This window comes from Eutrigla gurnardus (assembly GCF_963514095.1).
Source record: "Eutrigla gurnardus genome assembly, chromosome: 6".
In the NCBI taxonomy this organism is placed as follows: Eukaryota; Metazoa; Chordata; class Actinopteri; order Perciformes; family Triglidae; genus Eutrigla; species Eutrigla gurnardus.
The window spans coordinates 20900576-20919533 of NC_139920.1; the positions used below are offsets into that span (position 1 = coordinate 20900576).

Sequence of the window (18958 nt, forward strand, 5' to 3'; positions counted from 1 at the left end):
ATCCACATGCTTTACTATCACGACACCTCACGATGCATTCAGGCTTTGCAGCGCTGCGGTGCAACGACCAATACATTATTTTTTTCTTGCTTAGATGGAAGTGAAGGGAGACTCTGCAGGTGGAAGTTTTCTGAAATGTGAATGTTTAAATATGCAAATGAGGCATTATTATCTAATGATACATTCGTACCAGTGTGAAAGAATAGACCCTAAAGAGAATGAAAAACATGTAGTGCCTTCATAAAGAGCCAGGTCATCCATGAATAAGGACCCAGCGCTGCGTGGAGCTGCTGCTCCGTCGCTACAACAACACGCTACGTTCAGACGCCGGCGACGGCGTTCCCCTCCAGCGTGTTTGCAGCAACACTGGTTTCCAGCCATTTGCATAAACAGAGCTTTTTATGGAAGCCTCTGGAGGACTTTACAGTGTTTATACCCAGCTTTCATGATGCTCTCCCCAGCAGTGTTTAGGGAGGGGGAGGGGGGGGGGGGGGGGGGGGGGGTTCTGAATCAACAATCAACATAAAGGAAAACCAGAAGTCATCAGACAGGAATGACAAAGTGTGAACAGAACGGAGCTCGTTCAACGGTTGTTTTTAAAAAACGAACACGTTCTTCTTCCTCCAACGCGTCGACACTAACGATTTTAACTGAAGTGTTAACTTGCAAATGTTTAGTTGGACACGAACAGTCCAACGAACGGTCTCCTGGGCAAATGTCCTGTGTTTGTTTGACCCATTCCCCTGTGTGTCTGTGTGTGTGTGTGTGTCTGTGTGTGTGTGTGTGTGTGTAGATAGTTTTCTCCTCCCCCGTATTTCGTTGTGGATTACAGGTTCCCCTATATGACCTGTCCCAAAGTCACTGGACGAGTCTGTCGGCTGATGGACGGGTAAAAAAAAAAAACACGGCCTTTCACCCAGGAGACCGCTGTTCAGGTCCTGTAAGTATTTCTGTTTCAATTTCAATTTTTTTTACTGAACCAAACAAAGAGGCGTTTCCTTTTATCGTGTTGCCATGCCTGTGTGTTGTCAGGTGTGTGTGTGTGTGTGTGTGTGTGTGTGTGTGTGTGTGTGTGTGTGTGGATCCTGGTGACCTCCGTACCTGTGTGACCGGCTCCTCTTCCGCCTCCTGTGTGTTTAAGACTGTGGCGGCGTTGTCGGCACCCAGCAGCCTGCGAGCCATCTTCTCCTCATAGGTTAACTTCTGGAAGCAGGATTAATGGGGTCAGCGGGGGGCTTAGGTTAGTGTGTCAGCAGCAGAACACAAACATTAAGTTGTCTCATGTTAATTATTTATGGAGATAACATTAATTTGTTTGCGGCCGCTTGGCACAAAAGCTTAAATTATGGCTTGTTGTCCTTCATGGATGTTAATCTGTTACTGAACACAAACATTAACACACACACACACACACACACACACACCTGCTGGCCGTTGCTCATGCGCTCCTCTTTGAAGCGCAGCTTCCGCTCCAGGTCCTGGATGACGGCGTCCTTGGACCCTTGGATGTCGGAGTCGGAGGTTGTGCGTGGCGTCCTGGTGACCGAGGACTTCCTGGGGAACGCCCTACTGGAAACAGAGAACATTGGTTTGATGTATTCAAGATTATCTCATCAAGTAAGAAACTGATTGATTGATTGATGGATGTCATGATATTATTGGTTGATACTGATTCACGTAAGGATCCATCTCATTTTGTTTTCCTAGGAAGAAAATATTTTACTTTGAGATAAAAATACAATCTAAAAGGAATAAAAACATTTATTATACCTATTATGCTAATGTTTTGTTTCATACTTGTATTTCAGGTTCCTACTAGAACACGTTTACATACTCTGATTTATTTTTCCCATCAGGCCGTGCTGCAGCAGCACTTTCTCAGAATCTCTCTACAAGAAAACGCTCTGTTTGACCCCTCCCTCCCCAAAAAGCCCAGCCTGCTCTGATTGGTCCAACTGCTTTTTGTGTGTTTTTTTGAGAAACGTCCCGCCCCCCCTTAACATAACCAGATACTAGGAGTTGTTCTGCTGATAATTTTTTTTTTACGTTACAGCTTGCTTTAAGAATGCCTTTGATTGATTGAGCTAGCGGCGGGGCGGTTATGATGCGAATGGGTTAGTGACATCACCACTTCATGTGAAGAAGAGACGAAACTCTGATTGAGTAACTCCCTTTGGACCTGGACTTTAGGATTTGACTCTCTCTCGTTTTACATGAACAACAAACTATAAACACACTAAAGGTGGAAACAGAAAAGCATGATGGGAACTCTTTAAGCTCAACTTTAACGTCACAGCCCCCCCCCCCCCCCCCCCTCTCTCTCTCTCTCTCATCCTCCCTTATCTGGACATGTCCAGCTATTACATTCCACAATGTGTCTTCTTATCTCTCTCTAACTGCAGCAGGAATGCCAGGGGTGAGTGGGTGAGTGAGGGGCTGATGAAAATTTACTGGCAAAGAGTTTAAGGTGGAATGTTCTTGATGGAGGTGAAAAAAATAATTCTAAATGTCTCCCTCCATCAGAAGAGGATTATCTACAGGACGGAAGAACCCAGTGACATCCCAGTCCACATCATGACAGACCTTGACGTGGTGGATCACAGACTACCATCCCGAAACTTGAGTGTTTATTTGACAAATTCTGCTTAGGGCCCCCAAAAGGCCCGGGCCTTCCCAAGGGTATACTCACACAGTCCCGTTGCCTTTTGGGAGGCCCAGAGCGTTGACCACGGGGCTGCCGGGCGTGGAGGGCGTGGAGGGCAACATCGAGGACAGGAAGCTGGAGGCCGGAGACGGCGGGACGGAGGAGAACGGCGAGGACATGTCCGAGAGGGCTGGAGACATGGGGAGTGGGGGGGGAGGAGGGGGTGGAGGAGAGGGAGGAGGAGGGAAGTCTTGGGCGGGGCCTGACGGGGAGGACAGGTTACTGAAGAAGGGCGGCGGTGGAGGCGGGAAGGAAGGCGAGCTGGGTGACTCCACACTGCCAGCCTTGGTGAAGGGGGGCACGGTGACCCTGCCGAAGGGCTTGTGCGAGGCGGGAGGAGACAGCGGGGAGGACATGCCGGACCCCGAGGAGCCGGAGGACTGGGTGACGTAGCCCCCCGCCCTGCCGGGGCTCTGGGCGGCGATGAACTGCTTGGGCCGGGCGTAGTTGAAGGTGCTGGCCTGCATGGCGGCGCTGCTCTCCAACTCCTGGAAGGAGGGAGGAGGTGGGAGAGGCGGAGACGGCGGGGCGGGTGGAGGCGGGACTTCCTGGCTCTGCCGTTCCTGTTCCTGTTCCTGCCAGAAGGCGGCTTCCTGTTGCTCCAGTAGAATCTGATCCTGGAGCAGCTTCAGCTGTGACGCGTTCCTGCGAAAGCAGAAGCACGTTAGTCAGCGACGGTTACGAGGAACTCAAGTCATCGGCTGCTTTCTTTGGGAATTTATATGTGGGAGGGGGGGAGGGGGGAGGGGGGTCAGGCTTGTAAAAATGTTACAAAATCATGCAGCTGTTGTCAGTTCACGCATGACACCATCTCCTGGTCTCCATCCAGCTGTAGTGGAATCACAACTGGAAGACACGTTGGAGGCCAGATGTGAGCACGACCAGTCATAGGTCCGGGTCCAGACCTGGACCGCGGTCCACCTATGTGTGACTTCTAGGTTGTAAAGGAACTACACCGCAGTCACATGACTTGACACGTCGCCACCACTAAGCTAAAGGCGGACTAGTGTTCTAGTGATGTTCATGGACTGTATGTAAGAAGTGGACATCGTCATGGTGACGTCACCCGTTGTTTGGTGGACTACGGTTTTGAAGCATCGAATTTGGCATTCATGGAATCTTTACAACCAGTGAAGGAAGTGACCATATTGCGACGCTTGGATCTGAAGAACACAAGCAACCTGAAGAAGACTTGAAACTAGAGATTGAACCACTAACTCATATTTACAATGTTTACTGAGATAATAAATCAAGAGAGAAGTAGGAACCTTTTCTCATAGACTTCTATACAATCAGAGAGGAATCTGAATGCTAATTTAAGGCATTTCAGCGTTGGCTTCACTTTTCAGAATCTGAGGTTTCCGCCTGATGATTACGTTTCATCGTCTCATTCAGCCACTTGTTAGCAACCGCCTTTTTTTAAAGATGCGTAAAAACCTTCAACAGTCACCAAGTGGTATTTACAGATGCAGAACAAAAACATTAAAAACCTCTTAAACTCGTGTTCACCACAGACCTTATTTCAGGCACCTAACCAAAATATGCGTTCATTAAGACGAGGGAACCGAAGAAAAAAATGCTGAGTCATTCCTGGGTTTTAGCACTCATTCCTGCAGAGGCGAGGGCTTTTTGAGGATGACATCAACACATGGTCATAAAGCCTCAACGGGAGTTGAACTGTTTTCCCCTCTCTGGTCTGAAGGTGACAAAGCTGTGTGTGTGTGTGTGTGTGTGTGTGTGTGTGTGTGTGTGTGTGTGTGTGTGTGTGTGTGTGTGTGTGTGTGTGTGTGTGTGTGTGTGTGTGTGTGTGTGTGTGTGTGTGTGTGTGTGTGTGTGTGTGTTCTGGGAAGGAAACCGCTGCAGCAGCAGCACGATCCTGATAGGTTATCAGCCTCGAGTCGTTCACAAAAGAGTTGTTAGAGAGCCGTTGACATCAAGTACAGTAAAGGACTCGGCAGAACTAGAAACTGGTCTGAGCTGATGTTTTTATAGGGGGGGGGGGGGGCACGTGGTTGAGGCGCGGCCCGCTGGTGTTGTTGAATCGTTGTGATGAAGGGGACCATGTCATTTGTCTGGGGATGGGTGCTGATGATGAACTATTGTGTTTTTTTACTGAGGTGTGGTTGACCAGTAACCCCCCCCCCACGTCGTCACGTCATCGTGGGAGTTGCTCGTTGCGTTGCTGAAACAAGCTGTACGTGTTTTTTTTATTGTTTTTTTATATACTTTTAAAAAGATGAATAACCTACATGACAGAAGTGAGTTTTTTTTATAAACCTCCAGCTATGTCAGAACACAGTGAGGCTCCCAGCGGAGGCCTGTTATCAGGGGGTCCACCAGGACCAGGCTCACGTGCCCAAATCTGTTCCAGATGTCGAATAATCAGTATCGTCTTTTTTGTGACTATTTTTCATCTGTGAGATTGCACCTCCCCCCCCCCTCTCTTCCCCCCAGCGTTCGTCTACAACCAACGCTGGCGGCTGTTTTCACAGAAGTGACATTCGCAGCGTCGTGTTAACGGATCACACGCCAACCGGACCGACTATGTTTCTGTCGTACGCTTCCCTTCCAGAGTTTATTGTGAACCCGGCGCTCTCTCTCCCCTTTCCACACAATCGATTCAATGTGTCCCCCCCCCTCCTCCTCCTCCTCCCTTTCTCTGTATACATCTTTCTTTACATCCTCCACCGCTCTCCTGTCCAGGCCTCCTCCACCAAAAGAAGTGCTTTTACAGGAATAGTTTGGCAGCTGGCGAAGGCTCTGCAGAGCGGTTTGATTTCCTTTTTTGGCTTTTTTCTCTGGAAGAGAGAGGGGGGGGAGCTGTCCCTGCCCCTCTGCTCCAGCAGAGAGGAAGCACACTTCATTTCCGCCTCATCCCTCTCACCCCACCACCACGCCGCTTCACCACCGCCACGCCAGACGCACCTCAAAGCCCTCGCAGTTGTTTTTAACCTCCTTTTTGACATTTTACTGTAAATAATGAGAGTGGAGGTTCACTTTTCTGCCTTAAAAGGTGCTGTTTACGTTTTCTATATGACGAAGCAACCAACGTCATTCATCACCGAGACGAACTGCTTCAAAACAAAACGTTTATTAATCTTAATAAAGCAACAAAAAAAGGCACTTATATTATTTTTTGCAGCTTCAGTATCTAAAGCGACAACAATGCTTTGTTAATGGTTAATTAATCCTTAATTATCTGCTTATAAACGATTATTATGTTTTGGCAGCTACTGAATTTAAAATGAGACCAATGCATTGTTCATGTTAATTAATACTTTATTATGCATTTATTAACAGTCAACCAGCTTTTTGCAGCTTCTGTATTTAAAGGGAGAACAATGCATTTTTAAGGTTTACTAACCCTTAGTAATGCGCTTATAAACGGTTACCAATGTTTATTTTTTGTCGCAGCTACCAAATTGTTCTTGTTAGGAGATTTGTTTTGTATTTGATGGCGCATGAAAAGGTCAGCTTGTATAATTTGCAGCTGCGTGAACAGTTTTACGGCCCACTTAGGGATTTTACATCAAGCGGAGGGTCATCTGGACTCTGGACGCCCCCCAGCTCTGATGGTCCAGACCGCTTTGACCACAACGAGGCCACCGCCTGCCGACTATGTCCCACCGCTTCCTCGCTGAGACCGAAACGATTGTGTAAACGGTTAGAAGGCTTCTGCAGATGTCTTTGTAGAAGCAGGACGGGCCTCCACCTCTCCGACTTAAGAGAAGTGTTTCTCTGTCGCCATGCCAACGGCCCTGTGTTTTCACCACTCTGGTCTGAGCCAACTGGCCCACAGAGGGCCGGGCTTCACTGAGAGAAAACGCTCCGTCTGTCATTCTGTAACTCAGCATTACTCCTCCTCGCCTTGCAGGCGTTTTTTTTTAACTGGACTTTTGGTGGTTAAAAATAGGCTGAGCTGTTCTGTCTCCCCAATTTCATCCTGAAAAACACTTTGCTAAGACCGGAACCCGTACGGTAAGGAAGAAAGAGACAAAGAAGGAAGGAAGAGAGGGAGGGAGGGAGGGAGCGAGGAAGGAAGGAAGGAAGGAAGAATGGACAGAAGGAGGAAGGAAGGAAGGAAGGAAGAGAGGGAGGGAGGAAGGAAGGAAGGAAGAGAGGGAGGGAGGAAGGAAGGAAGGAAGGAAGAGAGGGAGGGAGGAAGGAAGAAAGGAAGGTATAGGAAGAGAGGAAGGAAGGAAGGAAGGAAGGAAGAAAGAGACAAAGGAAGAAGGAAGGAAGGAAGGAAGAGAGGGAGGGAGGGAGGGAGGGAGGAAGGAAGAAAGGAAGGAAGGAAGAGAGGGAGGAAGGAAGGAAGGAAGGAAGGAAGGAAGGAAGGAAGGAAGGAAGGAAGGAAGGACAGAAGGAGGAATGGTAGGAAGGAAGGAAGGACGGAAGAGAGGGAGGAAGGAAGGAAGGAAGGAAGGAAGGAAGGAAGGAAGGAAGGAATGGAGGAAGGGCAAAAGTCTTGTCTGAAGTAACTGTTTGTCTCTCCAGTTTCTCCATGGAAGAGCTCTATAAACAGATCCAGGAACAGCTTAGCGGCGTTCTAATTGGAAGAGTGTTGTGCCGGTGGGACGTGCCAGGCTCAGTGGGTCTTCCCCGGCAGCATCTTGCTTCAATAAGTCCAGACCGCAACATTTTAAATAGCCGTGTTTACTCTCCGCCGCTTGTTTGTGCTTCCTGAACAATAATGACCCGGAGTGCGTGAGAAAACTAGTCCACCGGTCCAGCACCGAGACCGGCTAGCCGGGAGCTATCAACAGGTCTCTATCTACAGGTCTCTCTATCTGCAGGTCTCCATCAAGAGACCTCTATCTGCAGGTCTCTCTCTGTAGGTCTCTCTATCTGCAGGTCTCTATCTACAGGTCTCTCTCTGCAGGTCTCCATCAACAGGTCTCTATCTACAGGTCTCTATCTACAGGTCTCTACTGCAGGTCTCCATCAACAGGTCTCTATCTACAGGTCTCTATCTACAGGTCTCTACTGCAGGTCTCCATCAACAGGTCTCTATCTACAGGTCTCTATCTACAGGTCTCTATCTACAGGTCTCTCACTGCAGGTCTCTCTGTCTACAGGTCTCTACTGCAGGTCTCTATCTACAGGTCTCTACGGAGAGGTCTGCAGGTCTCTCTCTGCAGGTCTCTCTCTACAGGTCTCTCTCTGCAGGTCTCTCTCTACAGGTCTCTCTCTACAGGTCTCTATCTGCAGATCTCTCTCTGCAGGTCTCTCTCTGCAGGTCTCTATCTACAGGTCTCTCTCTGCAGGTCTCTATCTACAGGTCTCTATCTACAGGTCTCTCTCTGCAGGTCTCTCTCTGCAGGTCTCTATCTGCAGGTCTCTCTCTGCAGGTCTCTCTCTGCAGGTCTCTCTCTGCAGGTCTCTCACTGCAGGTCTCTCTCTGCAGGTCTCTATCTGCAGGTCTCTCTCTGCAGGTCTCTCTCTGCAGGTCTCTCTCTCTGCAGGTCTCTCTCTGCAGGTCTCTCACTGCAGGTCTCTATGTACAGGTCTCTCTCTGCAGGTCTCTCACTGCAGGTCTCTCTCTGCAGGTCTCTATCTGCAGGTCTCTCTCTGCAGGTCTCTCACTGCAGGTCTCTCTCTGCAGGTCTCTATCTGCAGGTCTCTATCTACAGGTCTCTCTCTGCAGATCTCTATCTGCAGGTCTCTCACTGCAGGTCTCTATCTACAGGTCTCTCTCTGCAGGTTTCGTTCGCTCCACAGCTGGCTGACGAAGAAGACGGAGCCGCTTTATTAGACCTGGCCAGCTGATGGGGGGGGGGGGGGGGGGTTTAGTTGAACTGAGCTTCTCTTCATGAAGGAGGTGAGATCAGACGAAGTGAAGGCGTTCGAGGCTACCCTCGGGCTGCAGGCCCCGCTGTGTGTTTGCATTACACCTCTGTCCGTCTGTCCGTGTGTTTCTGCAACACACATCCGGCGCTCAGCGACAGCATGACCTTGACGACGTGCGTCAATGATTCACGTCCATGTAGTCCAATGTAGCGTGTGTCACGCCTCCAACGCAAACAATCCCGCCTCGCTCTTACAGTGCCGTAAAAACGGACACACGGCGACCAGATACAAACACCTCTGAGGTTTATATGTCCAGTGTGTTTGTACGGGTCACGTGACCCTTGTTATGAATACTTGACGCAAATTTTGTTTTCTTCTTCTGTAAAGCATCTTAAAGCACGATACAAATCAAACGTATTATTATTATTCTTATCAGTAGATTTCCAGAAACAAGTCCCTGTTTTTGTGCATTGTGATTATTTTGGAGGAACCTCACTTGACACTCGTTGGCAAAAACCTCTAAAACTTGTTTTGCTGCCGTACAGTCACTCAGATTCTTCTTTCTTTGTTTGTTTGGATCCCCGTTGACTTCAGCTTTGCAGCAGCGTTTCATGACGGTGTAGAAAATGCATGATCGAATCACCAAAACGTGCCAGTCATGCAAAAACCAGGTGTCTGCACCTCATTTTCTTTCCCACACACACCTGGTTTCCTCTCCTCGTGTTGCATCATCATTGCATGTGTGTCAGTACGAGTTTGTCTGATGCCCCCGAGCAGTGTGACGTCCACGCTGACGACTCTGAGGAAGAAGTTTTTCGTTTTTTGTGTGTCACCTCTTCACTGGAAATGTGTCACGTTTTGGGAGATTTCTCAATATTTACGGAGAACCGAAACGCTTCTCGGGGGACATTTGTCCCTCCCATCACTCAGGCCTCCCCGTCTGGAGGAAGCAGACCTGCGGAGGAACCACTCCAAGTTTCCGAGAACATTTCAGTCTTAATTTCAGAGGCTGTCTGAGCCCAGAAACCAGCCTGCTGCTGCTCCAACGCTGCGTTTACATACGTTAGATCGCTTTACTCTCCTCCTGCAGCTTCCATTCATTCCCGTCTCCCCGTCAGCTGACATGTTCTCTCCCCAGCCTTTTGTTCTCCTGGTGTCCTTAACTCAATTTCAGCCCCTCTCCTCCCTGGGTACCCCAGTCCCCCCCCCCCCCCCCCCTAATTGCACACACACCACATAAAACAGAACCAGACTGTTTTCCTTCTCCCCCCTCCTCTTCCTCCTCCTCCTCTTCTCTTTAAAACGTTGCACAGAGCGTTTTTTTCTTATTCCAGCCACACCAACAGCTCACGACTGCTGCCCTACTTTCTTTCTTTCTTTTTTTCTTTCTCTCTTTCTTTCTTATTCAACTATTATTTCCCTCGCTTGCTCCCTTGTCTCGGCTCATATTTCATATCCAAGTGTAGGTGAAGAGGGCTTATATATACCTCCATCCATCCATCCACCCCCCTCCCACCCCTCCACCTTTTTCCTCCTGTTTTTTTCTCTCTCTCTATAGAAGGAATGCCGAAGACATTCTTCCCTGGATTGGAGTGGGAAAGACATTGCCATCAAATGGGATTAGCAGCAGGAGTGGAGGGAGGTGAGGAGGAGGAGGGAGGGGGGAGAAGAGAGGCAGAAAGTGAAGAAGAAGAAGAAGAAGAAGAAGAAGAAGAAGAAGAAGAAGAAGAAGAAGAAGAAGAAGAAGAAGAAGAAGAAGAAGAAGAAGAAGAAGAAGAAGAAGAAGAAGAAGAAGAAGAAGAAGAAGAAGAAGAAGAAGAAGAAGAAGAAGAAGAAGAAGAAGAGAGAAGAAGAAGAAGAAGAAGAAGAAGAAGAAGAAGAAGAAGTAGTGAAAGAGTGAGATGAAGTAGCCTGTAACTGCGTTGACTAATCCGTGCGACTCCACCGAGGAGCTCTGCAAACAAACCGAACCCTCGCCACATAAACACAAGTCTGCAAAACACCCGAGAGACTCTGATTCAAAGTCGCTCTTCTGCCCTTCCTCTCTAACAAAGTCGCTGCTGAGCCTCCAGCAAATGAATGGCTGTCACACACACACACACACACACACACACACACACACACACACACTGAAAATGTGATTTAAACACTAACCGGTCCGCCAGGAGAATAAAAAGAAGCATATTCTACCTCAATCTGTTAAATCAAAAGTTTTCTCTCTGACAGCACAAAGTTTAAAAGTGAAAGGAAAGGCTTTTATCATCATCATCATCATCATCATCATCATCATCATCATCATCATCATCATTCTGTAAGTTTGTTGTCAGAGTTTTACCTTGTTGCTGTGTTGCTGTGTTGCTGTGTTGCTGCTGTGATATTTCCCTGCAGGAGAGTGAAACTACGTTGCTGTGCTGCACTACCAGGTATGAGGAGCATATATAGAGGCTGAGCAGCCAGACTCTCTCCCTCCCTCCCTCTCTCTCGCTCTCTCTCTCTCTCTATGCATGAGTCAGTCTGTCTGTGAGCTGCTCCTCTTCACAATAAAAGCTCCCAGCCCTGTTGCGTAGAGAGCAAACCCCCTTTCAGAGTAAGAGCTCCTCCACCGACCGAGGAAATTCCTTTGGGAATCCAAAAATAACAACAGCAATCAGAGTCACAGATAAAGAAAGAAAGTCCACGAGAGAGAGAGACACACCTGCATCTGATTGTCCACATTTTAGATTGTTTTACCACAAAAAGAAAAAGACTAAAGAGACAGGGTGATTGAGGAGAGTTTACCAGATCAGCTCCGGTGACACTGATGTAATGTGTGCATTGTAAGGTATTGTACGTGACTGTTATCTCCACGCCGAAGCAACATGATAGAGTTTATGTGACCGTACTGGAACAATGTGAGTAATGGAGACCCCGGGGTTTCATTCACTGAACGGTGAACAAATGTTCTCGTTAGAAGAATTCTCTTCATTTTTGTGGATGAAGCAAAAAGCCTTTTTGGGGGGAATTTATCATTTCTATTTTTATGTGTGCACGGCCTCTATTTTTAGAGTCACCGTGCGTTTTCCAGGCTGTTGATGACTCAGTGTTGATGGACCTGGTCCAGTGAGAGGCTGTGTGGAGTTTAGGGGGGGGGTCAATATCCTCATGGTGGCTGTTTTTTTATTGAATTATTCCTTGTTTTTGCGGAGGGTCTTTATGATGTATGACAATAAAACAGCACTGCAAAACTCTACAATCATATCAAAATGTCTCATAACTTTATAAAATTAACTATAAAAGTAAACGTTTCAGTCAGATATTGTGTTTTATCTTTAGACAATGCATCTTAAATCTCTTGCTATATATATTGTTCACCTATTTAATAATATATGCTGAAAAAAATATGAAAATGTCTATTTGTCAAAATCTATTTTTTTAAAGGAAATGTGACGTGTTGTTACATCAGCTATTACCCACCAATTGATTTAATATCATCCAATGACATCCATCCATCAATCAACGTGCAACTTTTCAATAATCAAATCAGATTCCTCCAAACGTTAAGTCCCGCCTCCTGATTCACTCAGAAATACGTCACAGTACAGAAGATAAATACTGCCTTGAAGACCTTAAAGTTGACAAATGTTTCTGTTTTCAGCGAAGTGTTCAGGAAGTCCTGACTAATGATGGAGAAATGCCATTTCAGCTCGACTCTCTCTGGAAAGTTTCAGGGCATTTCAGGCTTGTTGTAACTACATATTTTTCAAGAAAACTCAGCAGACAAATTTTCATTTGTTCCATTGGCAGCTCTTTTTCTATATTTTTGTTTTATTTTCCCGGTGTATTCGTCTAGTTGAAGTAGAGTAAATTTAAGTACTGTACTTAAGTACATATCCAGAGGATTTGTACTTTACTTGAGTGTTAGATTTCTTTGGTACTTATTACTCTTACTTGAATACATTTCCAAGACAAATACTTTTACTTTTACTCAAGTTAATTTCTAGAAAGGCTGAAAAGTACTTGTTACTTTCAGGTCTGGTCTTTTTTCTTTCTTTTTTAAGTACTATTGGACACAAGCTGTGTTTGTCAAAGAAGGAAACCTATCACAGTGCACGCTCTCCACTGGGATCTACGTAAAAGCTGAAATATGTAATCCCTCCCCATAAGGATACATGGGGAGACAGAGTTTGTTGTGCTCCTATATTGTCCTTCCTGTAAAGACAAGTGACCTCAACATTGAGTTATTGAAAGCAGAGATGTTGTTTTTTGTAAAACAGTAATTCTCAACCAGTGGTGTGGGGACAACATTGGTCTTTGAAGGGGTTCCAGTTCCCAATGATAGAGAGTTCGTTGGACGGTGCAGGTTCATTTGGTTACAATTTCAATGATTGTTAATAAACATCTGCATCTGCAACATCTGCTGTAGTCCTGTGATCCCATTCATTTTATTTGAAATTGACTCTTACTCTTACTTTTACTTAAAGTACATTTAAAAGCATGTACTTTTGGATACTTAAGTACCTTTAAAAGCAAGTACTTTTTTACTCTTACTCGAGTACCATGTCGACTGAGCTACTTTTACTTGTAACGGAGTAAATTTTGACCAGTAGTATTTGTACTCTTACTCAAGTACTGGGGTCGAGTACTCTGTCCATCTCTGGTGATACCAGCATGTTTTAGTGCCATTTTCAGATAATCGTGACATAATACCTCCGAGCGTCAGTGAGGCTCCTCCCCCTCCAAGTCATCCCCTGACCCGCTGACTCATCTTCGACACATTCGGGGGGCGAGAGTCTCCTCCGCTGCTCGGGAATCTGGGCGACAGCGGCGTCACGCGATACAGAGCGCCCACGTGATCCCAGCCTCTAATTGACGTCCATATCACACGTGGGGTCAGGATTTAATCAGGGTTGATTGACCTCATCGGAAACAATGTGTGTATATACGTGTGTGTGTGTGTGTGTGTGTGTGTGTGTGTGTGTGTGTGTGTAGGGTAATGTGTAGTGTGTTTCTCAGTGTTTAAAATACCAGGGTGTTCTTTCCCGGGAAACACAGTCTGCTTTCTATGAGGGGATCATTGAGGCTTGTTAGTTTCCATGCTGTCAACTCCCAAGCGCACACACACACACACACACACACACACACACACACACACACACACACACACACACACACACACCCTCCCTCCTGTCTTTTCATCGCTGCCTCTCCCCCCTCCGCTCACCCCTCTCTCTCTCTCTCTGTTATGAAGGTCAGCTCTGACAACTCTCTTCCTTATTTGGAAAGTTTCTCCATTCCACGCGGGTCATTCCAGCCCGACCAACCAATCCGGCGGTTAGCTGGCCCGGCGTCTCAGCCAATCCCGTGTCTCCCATGTCCTTTTAAGGACTGCCCCATCTCTCACTCTCTGGAGATTGATGTGAAATTATCAGCTTTTCTCTGCTCCCTCGTGTCTCTCGCTGACTTCATTTTTTTATTTTTTATTCTGTTGTATAATCTCATTTCCTCCACCCGATGACAACTAACTTTCTGTTTCTGCCCTTTCTGCCTTTTTCTCCCTCCTCATTCTGATCATAAGTCTGGCCTGAATTCACCATAGTGAAGCGATCCAGAGGCCTGGACTGAGCAGGATTTGGGGGTTGTAATAGTATCTCATAATCGAGCTCTGATTGGTCAGTATCTTGAACATAACCTCCTCCAGAGGGGGGTCAGGTGTGCAGCAGCCATTACCATGGTGATTGGCCTGGTAAGAGGTGAAATCCGGAGTTAAACCTGAAGTTAACCCCAGATCCTGAAAGGTAGCACCGGCCTCTGGATAACCGTTGTGAAGGTCCAGATATTCTAAAGACATTCTGCCTCAGGTGGGAGAACCGATCCACAATTTGGTGTATTTTACTTCCATTTTTTTTTTAAATTTGACATTTGATGCCGACGATTGAACCGCAAGCAAAATTCTCAGCTCTTCCATATGTGGTTATTTAACGTGTACGCCCCCCCCCCTCAGCTTTCCATAAAACCGCCAGCAACACCTCGACAAGAAAGTGATTGTTAGTACTTCATTAGAGGGTTCATGACTTGCACCTTGTAAACACAAACACGCTACTGCGAGGAAGCTCTGAGTCACCGCACAGATATGCGACTGATCGCCCCCCCCCCCCCCCCCCCCCCCCCCCGGTGGCCAGAGAACTCCTCGCTCAACGACGCGGGAAGAGTATAGATCCTGTTTAAACTGAATAGCGTGGCAAAAACCCCGAGCAGTCATCTGATAAAACCTGCTGTGTCTTCACACCGTAAACACAAGTAGAAGCTGTGTGTGTGTCTATGTTTGTGACAGTGTGAGACTGATGTTGGCAAAGAGCTGTTTGTTGCTCTCGGTGTGTATGCTGGTTCCCGTGACAACAGCCCGACTGGGGTTAAAGTGGTTTTGGAGCTACTGCAGAAAACATTTCATCTCAGCGGTGTGGCAATTATGTCAGTGGACATGGATTGGAAGGTATATGGTCAAGCTGCGTGAAAAAACAAATCCCCCAGGCCACGTTAAAATGGATTAGACCATTCCTCATCTTCCTCACCGCGGTATGTGGAGGCCTGAAACGTTGACGTTGGTATGGCGAGAGACACACACGTGGCATCACTTGTTTTAAGCTGCTGTGTGTTTGCTTGTGTCACAGCAACAATTCACATTGACTCACCATGTTGACTTCTTAGTGGATGAGTATTACGATGATATGAGCCAAATGAAACAAACCGTAGGCTTATTTGTCCATTTGATAATACAGAACTAATTTTAAATTATATACTATGATATATATCAATATCAGAAACATATTCATATGACTATACCAATCACTCCTTTCCCCATCCTGCATGTCTTTGGACTGTGGGAGGAAGCCTGAGCACCCGGAGAGAGCATGCAAACTCCACACAGAAGGAACCCGAACCCGAACCGGGAATTGAACCCAGACCCTCTTGCTGTGAGGCAACAGTGCTACCCACTACACCCCCGTGCAGCCCTTGGTTTATAAGATCATGAAAAAAGGGACACAAATAGACCTAGATTAGATAGAATGAATAGATAGATAGAATGTATTACTTATTATTATTTAGTTTATATATCATTTAAAAGAAAAAGTAAAAACGCGTCTTTATAATTAAGCACAGACACAGCTTACTGTACGTATAGTAGGTCTTTGGTTTGTTGTGTACCCTGTGCACCCTGTGTAGCCTGTGTAAAAAGTGAGGTATTAAAACATGTTGGTTCCCAATAAAAGGTGGATGAAAATAACTCAGTAAGGCCAATTAAACCGAAAGTAATTTAGCTTAATAAAGAAACAATGGTTTAATGAGAGATTAAGATAATTTAGGCATAAACAAGGTAGGATGTAAAACGTGAATAAGTACTTTAAATTAACTGTTCTAAGCAGTAATGAAGCCAAACTGTGGAGTAAACACATAAAGTAAAAAAAAACAAAAAAACAGATTGTGCCTTTAGTTTCATTTTCTTGTTTGACTTGCTGTCAATCAGTGACGCGTGTGGCGATTGGTCGTTGGTTCGGAAAAGGGCGGGGAGAAGAGAAACAGACGCAAGAGGGCTAGGTCGAGTAAAATGTAGGGGAAATTGCCGTAGTAAGCTGAAACACCAACGCACACGGTTAATTTTTATATTTTAATTTTGGATAAAGACCCGAATGTTAGTGTTTGCATGAAACTGAGTTCTGTGAGTAACTGAAAGCGCGTAGAAGTTAGCTGTTACGCTAACAATGCTAACTGCTCGGCTAACATGCTAGCTAACGGAGCGTACTGGTAGCATCGGCTAGCAGCAGTTTCTTCGCGTTAGCTCGGGCTACGAGCGGATACACGGAAGGAGACGAGTGGGACCCCCCGGTGGCCGAGGACATGGACTTCCGGTAACATGCCGACAGCGGATAACGCCATTGCTAACCGGAAACGACCGTCGGCTCCAGGACTGACGCCGAACTGTGAGTTTCACTTGACGTGTTTTTTTTCTTGTGCATCCTGTTTTTGCTGAAGTTGCAGTTATTATAAGAAATGGGGAAAACGATGAAAAGTGAGAGTTGTTAGTGTAATATTTTTGTATAAAGCAATTCATTGTGTATTGTGTACCTTTTTTGAGCAGAAGAATAGTGTTTGTATGTACAGGGTTCCCACCAGTCAGGTAATCTCCTGGAATATCAGGTCATTTCTGGAATATCAGGTCATTTCCTGGAATATCATGTCATTTCTGGAATATCAGGTCATTTCCTGGAATATCAGGAATTTTCTGTCATATCAGGTAATTCCCTGTCATATCAAGGATTTTATGGAATATCAGGGGATTTTAAAATGTATTTTCCAGACAGGGAAAGTAAGGGGATTTCATTTTTGGGGGGGGCATATCAGGGAATTTTGTTTGTATCATGTTTTCATTTTAGTTGCCAGTTGCCATTTAACAAGATGTAATATTTCCCTTGCTGTATTTTTTCTTTACTGGGTTATTTTACGAATGTCTCCTATTTCGTAGAGTGGTTGTTATGGTTACTTGGTTTTTTTCAGCACCAGGTTACCACTCGTCAACAACAAATAACATAATGAATGTGCGCTGTTCAAGTTTTGTACTTAAAACTCACATTAATGGGTTTAAAAATACTGTGGTTTTGTCGGCTGAAAACAAAGGTGGCCTGTTTCTTTACCTTCATTATAGGTTCTGGAAATTCAGCTCTTTAGTCGGTGAAAGTCAGGAAAAAGTTTAGGGAATTTGACCTTTGACTTTGAATTGTAAACATGACTTGAGGCAATAAGTAAGCATTACAGCATCTCTTTAACAAACAAGAACTTGAACCTGATTCACTTTTACACCGTCAGTGTAGTAAGAAAAGGCTAAAATACTGCGTAAAATAACACGTTGGTAGTGAGGGCTAAACTGACATACTTTGTGGAATGAAAGTCGTGCCAGAGAACAATTTTGACTGTCAAAGTTGATACCTGGTCTTATGAAATAGAGATTAAGTTTTGGAATGGTTGGAGGATAATTGTTGCCTCTGCTGCTTTTGCTGTTTGTGTGTGTGTGACGCCCACCCAGACATTTCCCACCCTATAATATAATGCTTTGCCACTATTATCACAGCCGATATTATTGTGGTCACACGTTTCTCTGACACTTTTGACTGTCTCCTCTTGTTTTTAAGTCTCAGTGAAGTGTTTTCTTGAAGGAGTTGCTCGCAATCACCTTAAAGTTCACCTGAGATGAAAAATACCCGTTAACCTCTTTTTTTTTTTAGATCACATCCATGGTCGTATCGTAGTTTGTACATATTTAACAATATAGCATGTCAAAATTACCAAAAAAACAATTTCTTCATATTTTTGCACCTGAGTTTTTTTCTCCTGGAAAACTAAATATGATGCAGGTACCATTCTATATCAACCAGTAGTATCATGACATCCATCCATCAGTCAATCTGAAACTTCAACTCTGCACAGAGCTGGAGTCGCTTGTTAATTTTAACTTTAATCAAACCATATGCGTTCCCAGTCAGCTGATATTCATTCTAAATAGTTGGATCTGTGGGCTCTGTAATGCAACGGTTAACCAATGGCGTCATGAGCCTGCAGTCTTGTAAACCATCTGCTATAACAAAACAACGACAAATATAATCTGGCTCATCGATCAACAATCGTATCAATCGTCTTCAAGACTTTTGCGATCCGTTGCTACCCTATTATACAGTAGTCCTGCAGGATCTTTATTTAGACCCTTCTGCAGGAAGCCAAGTGTTTATTCCACACAATCTCACACATTCAAAATAGGCTTCACTCCCAAGATAAAGTTGTTGCCATACGTAACACATCTGTTTAAAGAAATAGGTAACTTTAGTGCAGCATGTTTGCTTTGTATACTTAATCCTCGGAGCACTCAGAGAGGCCAATTAAACACTGGCTGTACATGCTGTCGCTTGTTAATTTTATCCTGCTCACGGCAGTCTGAAAATAACACATCTATCAACTATGGCAAGTAACCATATATTATTAGTTTCTATCTGTAGAATTACTTAACAAAATGCTGCGGAAGAAAGAAAAAAAATGCTGCATTCCAGAGGAACCTGAAATGAGACGACGCTGCCAATTGGCAATCTATCTATTCATTCCACCATGTGGTAAAACTCTGCTTTTCTCTCCAAACCTGGGGCTTGGTTCAGGTCCAGCTGGCCAACATGAGCCTCTCCCCCCTGAGAATTTCCTTTGATTCTAATCCTGACGTCTGACATCAACGCCGGGCATCAAACCCAAATACCTACCAACCCTGCGCTCGCTCTTTTCCTCCAGCGCAGAAACGCAGCAGGTCTGTTTGCACAGCTCAGGTCTCCTGCAGTCTGCTTCCTGCCTGCCAAGTCACACAACGACTTCCTCCGTCTCATCAGCTCAGTGATATTGAAGCAACAAAAACGAAAAAGATCCTTACACAGGCTTCCAGCTTGTTTTTCCTATGAT

At 45.6% G+C, this 18958-nt stretch overlaps 1 protein-coding gene across 7 annotated transcripts in view; it reads right to left on the minus strand.

The window, feature by feature from the left end:
* palld (palladin, cytoskeletal associated protein) overlaps window positions 1-18958 on the minus strand; it is a 70214-nt gene that overhangs the window by 9755 nt on the left and 41501 nt on the right. For 4 of the 7 annotated variants that reach the window (XM_084010591.1, XM_084010594.1, XM_084010593.1 and 1 more), the window contains 3 exons: window positions 2690-3349; window positions 1425-1569; window positions 1102-1203 (listed from right to left, as the gene is read on the minus strand). In XM_084010591.1, coding sequence (XP_083866717.1) covers window positions 1102-1203; window positions 1425-1569; window positions 2690-3349 — 907 coding nt within the window. Of the gene's footprint in view, window positions 1-1101; window positions 1204-1424; window positions 1570-2689; window positions 3350-10829; window positions 10978-18958 lie in introns of those variants that run through there. The other 3 variants (XM_084010597.1, XM_084010592.1, XM_084010595.1) reach the window with 3 other exon arrangements.